Source organism: Carlito syrichta, unplaced genomic scaffold, assembly GCF_000164805.1.
Source record: "Carlito syrichta isolate Samal-C Ts95f unplaced genomic scaffold, Tarsius_syrichta-2.0.1 Scaffold288238, whole genome shotgun sequence".
NCBI classification, from domain to species: Eukaryota; Metazoa; Chordata; class Mammalia; order Primates; family Tarsiidae; genus Carlito; species Carlito syrichta.
Genome location: NW_007232334.1, coordinates 1 through 11806, shown reverse-complemented (window position 1 = coordinate 11806; position 11806 = coordinate 1). Strand labels below are relative to the sequence as shown.

The following is an 11806-nucleotide window of genomic DNA, read 5'->3' as shown; positions in this document are numbered from 1 at the left end:
ATCTACAAGGAACTCAAATGTGCTGAAAAGAAAAAAGCAAACAACTCCATTATAAAATGGGCAAAAGATATGAACAGACACTTCTCAAAGGAAGACATCCGAGCAGCCAACAGACACATGAAGAAATGTTCAACCTCACTAATCATCAGGGAGATGCAAATCAAAGCCACACTGAGATACCACCTAATTCCAGTCAGAATGGCAATTATCAATAACTCAAAAAATAACAGTTGCTGGAGAGGGTGTGGCGAAAAGGGAACACTTCTACACTGCTGGTGGTAGTGCTTACTAGTGCAACCTCTGTGGAAAACAGTATGGCGATTCCTAAAACCTCTAAATATTGACCTCCCATATGACCCCGCAATCCCCCTACTGGGAATATACCCTGAAGAATTCAAGTCACTCTGTAAAAAAGATACCTGCACACGTATATTTATCACAGCATTGTTCACAATAGCTAGAACCTGGAAGTAACCATGCTGTCCATCAAAAGAGGACTGGATTTTAAAAATGTGGTATATATATACAATGGAATACTATGCAGCCTAAAAAAGAACAAAATTGCCAGGCTCAGTGGCTCAGCCTGTAATCCCACACTTTTGGGAGGCTGAGGTGAGTGGATTGCTGGAGCCTGCATGTTTGAGACCCGCCCGGGCAACTTGGTGAGACCTCATCTCTACAATAAATCAAAAAATTAGCCAGGCGTTGTAGCGCGCGCCTGTAGTTCCAGTTACTTGGAAGGCTGAGGCGGAAGGATCGCCAGAGCCCAGCAGGTCGAGGCTGCGGTGGCCGGGAGCAGCTACTGCACTCCAGTCTGGGTGACAGAGTGAGACTCCAACTCAAAAAAAAAAAAAGAACAAAATCATGAATTTCGCAGCAACCTAGATGGAACTAGAGTCTATAATACTGAGTGACCACTCACAGAAACAAAGATCTGAGTATCACATGTTCTCACTCATATAGTGCACCTTGAACATCCAATGTAATACTATAAGAAAATGACTGACTGGTGGGAAACTACGGGTGGGGGGAAGGGAGATGGGATTAATGGTAGTAAATATCTGTCTGGGGACGGGGAGACACCTCTTATCAACAAGGGTGCCTGAATGAAGCATATTTGTATACCTAACCCTTAACTGTACCCCATAATATCATAATAAAAAATATTGATTAAATAAATAAATAAATAAAAATAAAATTAAAAATGCTTTTTTATATGGAAGCCAATATTTAAAAGAGAAAAACTGGTGGCACTAAATGTGAAGTATCCTACTTAGCAACTCCTCTTTCACTGCAGATCCATTATGGTTTTGCAGTACAGCGTTTGAAAGTCACTATTCTATGTATCCCCTTGGTCTATCTGAATTATTTTGTGTGTCTGAACACATAAACTGAGTGTGAACTCTGAAGAGAGTTTTGTAAAGTAAAGATAGACTATAGCAACAATCATGAAAATATTTGGATGAGGTATGCCAGGATTATTAAACATTTCAACTATTTAGCACATAAAGAGGCTAGGATTAGGCATAATGCTTTTAGCTATAGGAAGAGACTGAGATCTTTATCAGGCAGAACCAATTCAATGTATCTGGTCCAATGGAAACAACTAATTAAACGCCAGCAACATGATACTGTGTTAACACAACTTCCAGATTAATTTAGCTTGGGAACTACAATAAAGTTGATAAAACCCAAGACTTCCAGCTACACTTAAATAGCCCAAGCATCAGAATACAGTTCAAAAGTCCACAGCTGGGCAATCATCTTACCCGTCTCATGTCAGGATCACTTGTGTTGACGACTTTGGGTAGAAGCACAAATATCAATAATGGAAGGACCATCATCATAACCTGTGGAAGAAAAAAATTCAGAAAATATTTTTCCCCACTTTATACTTAGTAGAATAAAAACTGTACTTAACAACGAATGATGAAATTAAATATTCAAATGCTGTATATAGAATAAAACTAGTAGCAAACACCTCAATTCTACTGAACCAGTTATGAGCTATTTGTCTGGCTGTGGTAAAGTACTGTAGAGTGTAAGTTTCTTATCTATGTTTTTATGGACTTTATAGAGACCTGACTTCATGTTTGTGACATCTACTTATCTTTTTGCAGAATTTATAGTCTTATTTAACACAAATAGTTTGCAAATGCAACTATTTGTTACTTTCTTCTATCTGTAGTCTGGCATTGGTATTGGTAACTCTGATGGCCAGCTGGGCTGCTCTTTTCAGATGACTTTGTGGTTCTTGAAGAAAACACTATATTTTCCTTCTCATTAATGTACAACCTCTATAGCCTGCAATATAGTGCTAAGCAATAACTTTAGTAGAAAACTTTTGAAAAATGAACTAAAATCCTCTAGCATCGGAGTACTGGATATACTTTCATGGAATTTCAGAAATGAGAACATGGAAGATAAATAAGCTTTGGAGTTTACTCATGGCTGATTTCTCCCATCCAATCTACCCTCTTGCCTCTTTATTGTTCACAAAAGATTCTAGGTACTAATTTATTCCTCTTTAGAGGATGTACAGCCCCCAGTCCTCTTGGTGATCTAAATAGCTATCAGCAAAATATGACCAAAACTTAGACAATTCTAACACAATAATTCAATTTTCAGAAACAGCAAAAAGAAAAAAGTCAATTTGTTTCCTAAAGAATGTATTCTACTAGTGTTTTGTTACTAGTATCATAGCATCGATTTCATAATGCTAACCACTTAAATGGCCACAGAATAACTACAGATGTTAAAAAAAGAGAGAAATAAACTTTAACTTGTGCTATCAGAAGGGGCTGGTAACAAATGATAACACATCTATCAATGGACTAATATGCATGTAGTATGAAGGATGAGACAGCTCCATGTACAATTTACTGAGTACTCTTATTCTATTTAAAATTTAAAACATTACATCATAAATTCTTATCTAATTTCTGTTGTGCATTTCAACATCAAATCTACAGTGCAATTCTCACTATATTCTTTTCATTATGTATACCCAAAGCCACTATTTTCTGAAATCCTCAGATTACTCACAATTATCTTATCATCCAACAATCTGACTTCAGTTTTCTATTTCACAGGGGTCTAAAGTTTTCAAAAAGTGTTTTTTGCCAGAAGCAAATTGGATACTAGTAAAATTTTAGCTTCATTTAGCTGGATACATACCATTGGGTTCATCAAAAAGTCTGTCCAGCCCCATGATTCCCTTTTAATAAAGTAAGAAGGTGGACCTGAAGATTTCATTTGGAGAGGGTAGGGCAGTCTGACCACTTCTGATGTTTTGATGTAATTCACATATCTTGCTCTGACAAAGCAACATGAGGAAAGCATTAGTAATTCCATTAAAAACAATACTTTAGAAGAATTGTTTATAATATATTAGTAACACCTTATATATACCTTCAGCTTTTTCCAAAATGCTTTGGGATCTAAAATTTTGATATGGAAAACCCTGATCAAAGTAGCTCTATCTGCATGTCCAAAATATTCAGGAAAACACAGAGGAAAAAATGTTATACTTGGAATCTTCTAGCTGTAGCTTTGTCATTAGCTAAGCCTGTGGGGTTAAACAAGTTTCTTAACTTCTGTTTATAGCAAAAGTTCTTTCAGAATCCTCCCAGCTCTAAAGTTCTTTGATTACATTAGTAATAAATTTATTTTATTATAAACATAGAAAAAAATCTGGATTTTAATTGATGGTGGTCTGAGATATGCATATTGGATGCAACCAAGGCTACATGGTAGGAAAAATTTATGCAAGAAAGTACTACAACAGTACCATAGATAACACTACATTTTCACTAGAGGTACACACATTTTAATCAAAACCCCCATCCAGGTTCACAGATAATGCATTTTGCTTTTCGAAAATTGTCTCCCCTATTTCCATTGTCCATTTCTTTATCTATGTTGTATTCTGGACAATTTTTTCTGATCTATCTTCCAGTTCAACAAATTGCTGTTCAGTTGTTTAATGCAGTCATTGAGTTTATATTTCAATACCTATACTCATTGTAGAAATTCTATTTTATTCTTTTTCAAGTATCTATTGCCTATTTTCATATATCATTTCTTTTCTTTTCTTTTTTTTAAGTGAGAAAGTAGAATTTATTGAAAGGACAGAGAAGCTCCCACAGTGGGAAGAGACTTGAAGGAGTTGCCCAATATATCATTTCTTACAGTAGTAAGTCTTTTATTTCTTTAAGCACTTTAAATACACTTTAAACTATTTTATAGCCTATATCTAATAGTTCTACTATCTAAAGTTCTTGGAGGTATAATTCATCTGCTGACTTAATGCAATTTTCTCAGGTACTTGATAAGTGAAGTAGACTTTATCTATTTAAGTAAACAGAAGCCAAGGGTATCTCCTTCCAAAGAGATTATACATTTGTTTCTGCCAGGAATTCAGGGATCATAACCAGGGGTCACTTTGTTCCTTACTCAGCTTGAAAGTTTCCTAGATTATGCAATAAATTCATACCCCAAATTTCAATGAAGGTGGGAGCACAACTATCAGTTTTCAGGAAAGACTTTTTCCCCAAAGCCAAGGTCAGACCAGGTGTCTGGCATTTTGCATTTTAGTACCAAGAGTCAAAGGGGTAACCAAGTCTTAGATCTAATTCTGACTCCAAGCAAGCCAAAGGCTCGTCTCCTACTTGCACATTCCTGATACAATCTAAGACTTTTGGTTAGAGAACACCAAAACCCCAGGTGGAGAAGTGGTGGTTCATAGTTTATCCCCTAAGGATTTCCCTTTGGAGGGAGTTGTATATTTAAAAGGAAGTGTTTGTCATGTTTTTATCCAACATGTCTAAGGTTTTTCATTCTGTCAAAAATGTTAGGAATAAATATCCTATGTATATTCAAAGCTCATTTACCATGCATGCTTACAAGATACTGGTCAAAATATGATCTTGTATGAATCCCACTTTGTTCTCTACTCTGTCCCACCCCTAATTATTAAAATGATAAGAGCCCCCACTCCTTTTTTTCAACATGCTTTAGACATCCAATCACTAGGAATGCATCTGAGAATATGAATCCCAATGCTGAAATCAGTTCTTAAATGCTAAAGCAGGAAGTACTCTTTACCCAAGGTAAAAAAGCAAATAAAACTTTATATAGATGTTTCTTGACTTACGTCCCAATAAACCCATTATAAGTTGAAAAAAAAAATTCTAAGTTGAAAATGCATTTAATACACCAAATATCATGGCTTAGTCTAGCCCAACTTAAACGTGCTCAGAATACTTACATTAGCCAACAGAGATGCAAAATCATCTTACAGATACCTATTTTATAATAAAGTGTTGACTATCTTATATAATTTACTGAATACTATACTGAAAGTGAGAAACAAAATGGCTGTTATGGGTACTTGACACACAGTTTCTACTGAATGCCCATGGCTTCAGCACCATCATGAAGTTTAAAAATCCTAAGCTGAACCACTGTAAGTTGGGGACAGTCTATATTTAAAATAATATTTCAGTTTGCTGTTGCCAGGCATGGTGGTACATGCCTATAGTCCTAGCTACTCGGAAGGCTGATATGGGAGGATCATTGAGCCTAGGAGCTCAAGGATGCAGTGAGCTATGACTACACTAATGCACTCTAGCCTGGGCAACAGAGTAAGATCTTGTCTCTAAAAAAATATTTCTATGGCCAGGCACAGTGGTTCATGCCTGTAAACCCAGCACTTTGAGAGGCCAAAACCTGAGGATCACTTGAGGTCAGAAGGTTGAGACCAGCCTGACACTGTGAGACACTGTCTCTATTTTTAAAAAATAAAATTAAAATAAAAAAAAAATACTTGCTACTTGCTAAGATTATTCAAGTCAAACAGAATAAAAAGGATAATAGGTGATGAATAGTATTTCCAATTTAGAAAAGTTATATTTCCAAATTTTTTTTTTTGAATTGGTGTCTCACTCCATCACCCAGGCTGGAGTACAGTGGCACACTCCTGGTCACCCCAGCATCGACCTGCGGGGCTCTGGCAATCCTTCCGCCTTAGCCTTTCAAGTAACTGGAAGTACAGGCATGCGTTATCGTGCCTGGCTTATTTTTGATTTATTATAGAGATGAGGTCTTGCCAAGTTGCTCAGTCTTATATTTCCAATTTCAATAATCATATTTCAATTATAACTTTTACAGTGCTTTTCCACCTATAGTTAGGTATTTTATTTATTTTTACTTTTGAGTTTGAGTCTCACTCTGTCACCCAGGCTGGAATGCAGTGACACACTCATGGCCACCATAGCCTCGACTGCTGGGCTCAGGTGATCCTTTTGCCTCAGTCTTCCAAGTAGCTAGAACTACAAGCACGCACCACCATGCCTGGTTAATATTTTTTTTTTTTTTTTGAGTTGGAGTCTCACTCTGTCGCCCAGACTGGAGTGCAGTGGCCGCTCCCGGCCACCGCAGCCTCGACCTGCTGGGCTCTGGCGATCCTTCCACCTCAGCCTTCCAAGTAGCCGGAATTACAGGCATGCGCTATCACACCCAGCTGATTTTTTGATTTATTGTAGAGATGAGGTCTCGCTGCCCAGGCGGGTCATGAACCCGCGGGCTCAGGCAATCCACTCACCTCAGCCTCCCAAAGGCGCGGGATTACAGGCTGAGCCACCGAGCCCAGCTAATTTCTTTTATATACTATAGAGATGAGGTCTCACCAAGTTGCCAGGCTGGTCTTGAACCCATAGGCTCAGGCAATCCTCTCACCTCGGTCTCCCAAATTGCTGGGATTATAGGCTTGAGCCACTATGCCTGGCCTCACCTGTAGTAAGTAATCTTACCTTTTCCATATATAATCATATTAAAAGCTTTAAAATAAATTTTAAGTCAATTATAAAGTTCAACTTTATGATTTTATCAGTCAGATTAAAACACAAGAATATTTTTAATGTTTTAAGGAATATCTGTAATTTAAATAAGAATATTTTTCAACCTTAACTATACATTCTAAGAGGAATATACAATGAGGTATTTAATGGTCTAACTTTTGGTAACAATTAAGTCAGGTGCCCTCACCTCATTTTTCCTTTTGAAGTGATATCAACTCGAACAGGATCAAATCTGTAAGCTGGAGATATAACTTCTACTACATAAGATCCAGATGGAATATCATGAACCACAAAACTCCCATCTGTCCTGGAAAAATGAAAATCATATTTAGCTACTTCTGAACAACAGTTTAGTCTTTTCTTTTATTTTAAATCATCTGACAATTCTCAAATCAACTCTCCCCCCAGAAAATGACATTAAAAGTTGCTGGCGGGACTTCCAGCAAGATGGCAACGGGGCAACCTGGTCTGTGAAACCCTCTGCAAAGGAGTGGATCTCTGGCTCTCGCCCCGGGGGCTGCGGACCCAAAATTGCAGCCTGCTCTTCATACGGAGCTCGGCCGTTGCCACCGCTGGGGCATTGCTGCGGACTGGACAGCCACTGCAGCGCAGATGCCGCCCTGCAGCCACTGTAGCCGCTGCCAGTAGCACATTGCACCACCGGGGCGGAGGCGATCCACCACTTCAATCCTTGAAGCTCCTTCAGGGAACATTTGCTGGGATTGCTGCCACCTCTCCTGTGACCGAGACGTCCTGCCCACCATGAGTCTCCTGCCTGTGCCCTGAGGCAGGCATCCATCTCCAGTCTCTGCCAGTTCCTGTCCGGCCCCACCCCCTCTGGGGTGAGCAGCTGAGATAGCACCACCTGCTGGCGATTCAAGGTAACAACACTGAAACGGGAGAAACAAGCTTGAAAAGGACATAGGCCAGAGTGGTGAACAGAGGGTGATCTGAACTGTCCTTCACAGCAGACCAGGGGCAACTGACCCTAACTGCAAACTAATTTACCAGCTTGAAAAGAAAACAAGAAATCAGAACTGAAAGGACATTGGACTGAAACGAAAAGTCTCAGAGTGTGCTTCATTGATTCTGTTAGTTTAATGACTTAATTCTATTACTACTGTATTGTTTCTTTTTCTCTTTTTTTCCTCCTCTTCCTTTTCTTCTCTTTTCTTTTCTGTAAACCATATCTTTGTATAGAGGAACAGCACACTGATAAGGTGGCTGGTTAGCTTGTATGTTAGTATCACTATATGTTTTATTTTTTTTTTGTATGGGAGTTGGTTCGTCAGTAGCTGTGGTCTATTGTTTTTATCCGTTTCAGTATAGATTTCTCTCTCCATTTGTTGGCACACGTTTTTTCCCCCCTTACTACTCTATCTCCCACCCCCCTCTTGAACCCACTGTCTGCTCCATTCTCTTCCCTCTGCTAACCTCATTTTATTTCAGGGAGTAAACCTACAGCCCCACTGCACGGACAGATTCCAAGGCAGTGGGAAGTGGGTTCCAGATTATCCACACATCTGTCAGCAAATACCAGGACCTGCAGATAGATTTTGAATCACAGCTCCCCACTTAAGTAAATCTCAAAACTGCAAAAAGGACCACCCCCAACCTACAGTGCAACTCCAGAACTGAACAAAGTAAAAGGGCATACATGAAGAATAGGAGATTGAACAAACAGAAGTAAAACCAATTCCTTTACCCCTGAATAACAGAATTAAAGAAGATGGTGATATGGAGGGAAGGAAAAAGTAGGGAGGGGGGAAAAACCGCACAAATGAAGAAAAACCAAAAGAAGAATATAGGTCTCACACAGACCCCTGGGATATCAGACACTGAGAAAACAGATTCTGGAACACAAACAATGAAGAGCCCCCAGAATGACTGGTCACATGCAACAAACCCAGACATCAAGACATTAATGGAGAGAATTTAAAAAATTGAGGAGAGACAAGAGGAAAATAGGAAGGAGCTGATGTCAGAAATAACAGCAGTAAAGAATACTGTGATGGAAATAAATAACAGACTAATAAGCATGGAAAGCAGAATTAGCCAAGCAGAAGAAAGAATCTCAGAGCTCGAAGACCAAAACACAGAACTAACCCAAACTGTCAAAAACATAGAAAAGAAACTAAAAAAGACAGAACAAAACCTTCAAGAGATGAATGATCACTTCAAGAGACCAAACCTAAGAGTAATTGGCCTTCCTGAGGCAGAGAGAGAAACAGAGGTCACACTGGAACAAACATTTCATGAAATCATTCAAGAAAACTTCCCTCATCTCATCAAGGATGAAAAAATTCAAACACAAGAGATTCAGAGAACCCCTGCAAGACAACAAATGAGAAGACCAACTCCCAGACACATAATAATTCGTCTAAACAAAGTAGCTATAAAAGAAAAAATCCTAAAGGCAGCAAGAGAAAAAGGCCAGACTACCTACCAGGGAAGACCAATTGGAATAGCAGCAGATTTATTCAAAGTTCTAAAAGATAAACAATTTCAATCAAGAATAACCTACCCAGCCAAACTAAGCTTCATTAGTGAGGGAGAATTGAAATCTTTTCCAGATATCCAATCCCGAAGAACCTACGCTGCCACCAGACCACCTCTACAAGAAACACTTAAGAAAGTACTGAACACAGAAGAAAAAGAAAAAAGAACAACAACATTCTTTACAAGAGTACAGGCAAAAAGATTAAAAACACACATGAGCCAACTCCACAACCCAAAGAAAGACAACAAACAAACAGGAACAACTGTGTAAAAACCTTATGACAGGGATCAACTCTTGCATTTCAATAATTAGCCTAAATGTGAATGGACTAAATGCACCATTGAAAAGACACAGAATGGCAAAATGGATAAAATATCATCAGGCAACAATCTATTGCCTTCAAGAGACTCACCTCACTAGAAAGGACACCCACAGACTCAAAGTAAGAGGATGGGAAACAAACTTGCAGGCGAATGGAATACAAAAGAAAGGAGGAGTAGCGATCTTTATTTCAGACAAAATAACCTTCAAGCTACTAAAAATCAAAAAAGGTACAGAAGGCCACTACATAATGATAAAAGGCTCAATCCATCAACAAGAAATACCTATCCTAAACCTGTATGCACCCAACATAGGTGCGCCAACTTTCATAAAGCAACTTTTAGGAAAACTAAAGAAAGATATTGACTCTAACACCATCATAACTGGGAACTTTAATACCCCACTCACAACCCTAGACAGATCATCAGGACAAAAAATCAGCAAGGAGATCCTGAACCTCAATGTGACTTTGGACCAAATGAACTTAATTGATACCTACAGAACCCTCCATCCAAAGACCACAGAATATACGTTCTACTCATCACCGCATGGAACATATTCTAAGATCGACCACGTAATTGTCCATAAATCAAGCAAAAGCAAATTTAAAAGGACAGAAATTCTACCATGCACCTTCTTGGACCACAGTGGAATAAAAATAAACATTGACACCAACAAAGTCCCCCCAAATTCACAAAGACATGGACACTAAACAGCATGATGCTAAACAACACCTGGGTCAATGATGAAATCAAAACAGAGACCAAAAGATACCTAGAAACAAATGAAAATGAAGAAACATCTTACCAAAATCTCTGGGACGTCTTGAAAGCTGTAGTAAGAGGGGAATTTATATCCCTACAAACACACATGAAGAAAATGGAAGGAACACAAATTAACAGCCTAGCAAGCCACCTAAAGAAGCTGGAAAAGCAAGACCACAAAAACCCTAATTTCAGCAGAAGAATCCAGACCACCAAAATAAAAGCCCAAATCCAGGACATAGAAGACAAAAAGATAATACAAAAAAATCAATGAAACAAAAAGCTGGTTCTTCAAAAGGATAAACAAGATCGATGGTCCCCTAGCTAGACTGACCAAGAAAAAACGAGAAAAAAATCAAATAAGCACAATCAGAAACACAAAAGATGAAGTCACATCTGACCCTGAAGAAATTCAAAAGATCATTAGAGACTACTACGTACACTTGTATGGAAACAAACTTGAAAACCTTAAGGAAATGGAGGACTTTCTGATATCACACAAACTACCTAGGTTGGAACAAGAAGAAATTGAGACCCTAAATAGACCAATAACAATCAAGGAAATTGACTACGTAATAAGAAAACTTCCTACAAAAAAAGCCCTGGTCCAGATGGCTTTCCAGCAGAATTCTACAAGACATTTAAGGAGGAGCTGATACCAATCCTACTGAAGGTATTCCAGGCGATTGAAAAAGATGGATCTCTCCCTAAATCAGTTTACAAAGCCAACATCACATTGATACCCAAGCCAGGTAAAGATCCAACAAAGAAAGAGAACTACAGGCCAATATCTTTGATGAACATAGATGTTAAAATTCTCAACAAGATCCCAGCAAACCGAATTCAGCAATACATCTCAAAAATCATCCATCATGACCAAGTAGGCTTCATTTCTGGGAGGCAAGGCTGGTTCAACATTCGTAAAACTATAAATGTAATTAAATACATCAACAGATGTCAAAACAAAAACCACATGATTATATCATTAGATGCAGAAAAAGCTTTTGATAAAATCCAGCACGCCTTCTTGATAAAAACCTTTGAACATCTAGGCATACGGGGAACATACCTCAAAATAGTAAAAGCCATCTACGAGAAACCCACAGCCAGCATACTCCTAAATGGACAAAAATTGGAACCATTTCCTCTGAAAACTGGAACAAGACAAGGATGCCCACTCTCACCCCTCCTGTTCAACATAGTATTGGAAGTCCTGGCTCGAGCAATCAGAGAAGAGGAGGCAATCAGGGGTATCCAAATAGGAAAAGAGGAAGTCAAGTTTTCTCTCTTTGCAGATGATATGATTGTGTATCTTGAAAACCCAAGAGAATCTGTCAAAAACCTCCTTACACTGATAAAGG

General features: G+C 38.5%; 1 protein-coding gene across 1 annotated transcript in view; it reads right to left on the bottom strand.

Moving 5' to 3' along the window:
• Positions 1–7750, bottom strand: part of LOC103255548 (ER membrane protein complex subunit 7-like) — a gene marked incomplete at its 5' end in the record, with an annotated part of 15913 nt that extends 8163 nt beyond the window's left edge. The window contains 4 exons of the mRNA XM_021710185.1: positions 1770–1850; positions 3178–3316; positions 7048–7198; positions 7338–7750. Of these exons, the coding sequence (XP_021565860.1) occupies positions 1770–1850; positions 3178–3316; positions 7048–7198; positions 7338–7750 (784 nt within the window). The remainder of the gene's footprint in view (positions 1–1769; positions 1851–3177; positions 3317–7047; positions 7199–7337) is intronic.
• Positions 7751–11806: the final 4056 nt, after the last annotated feature.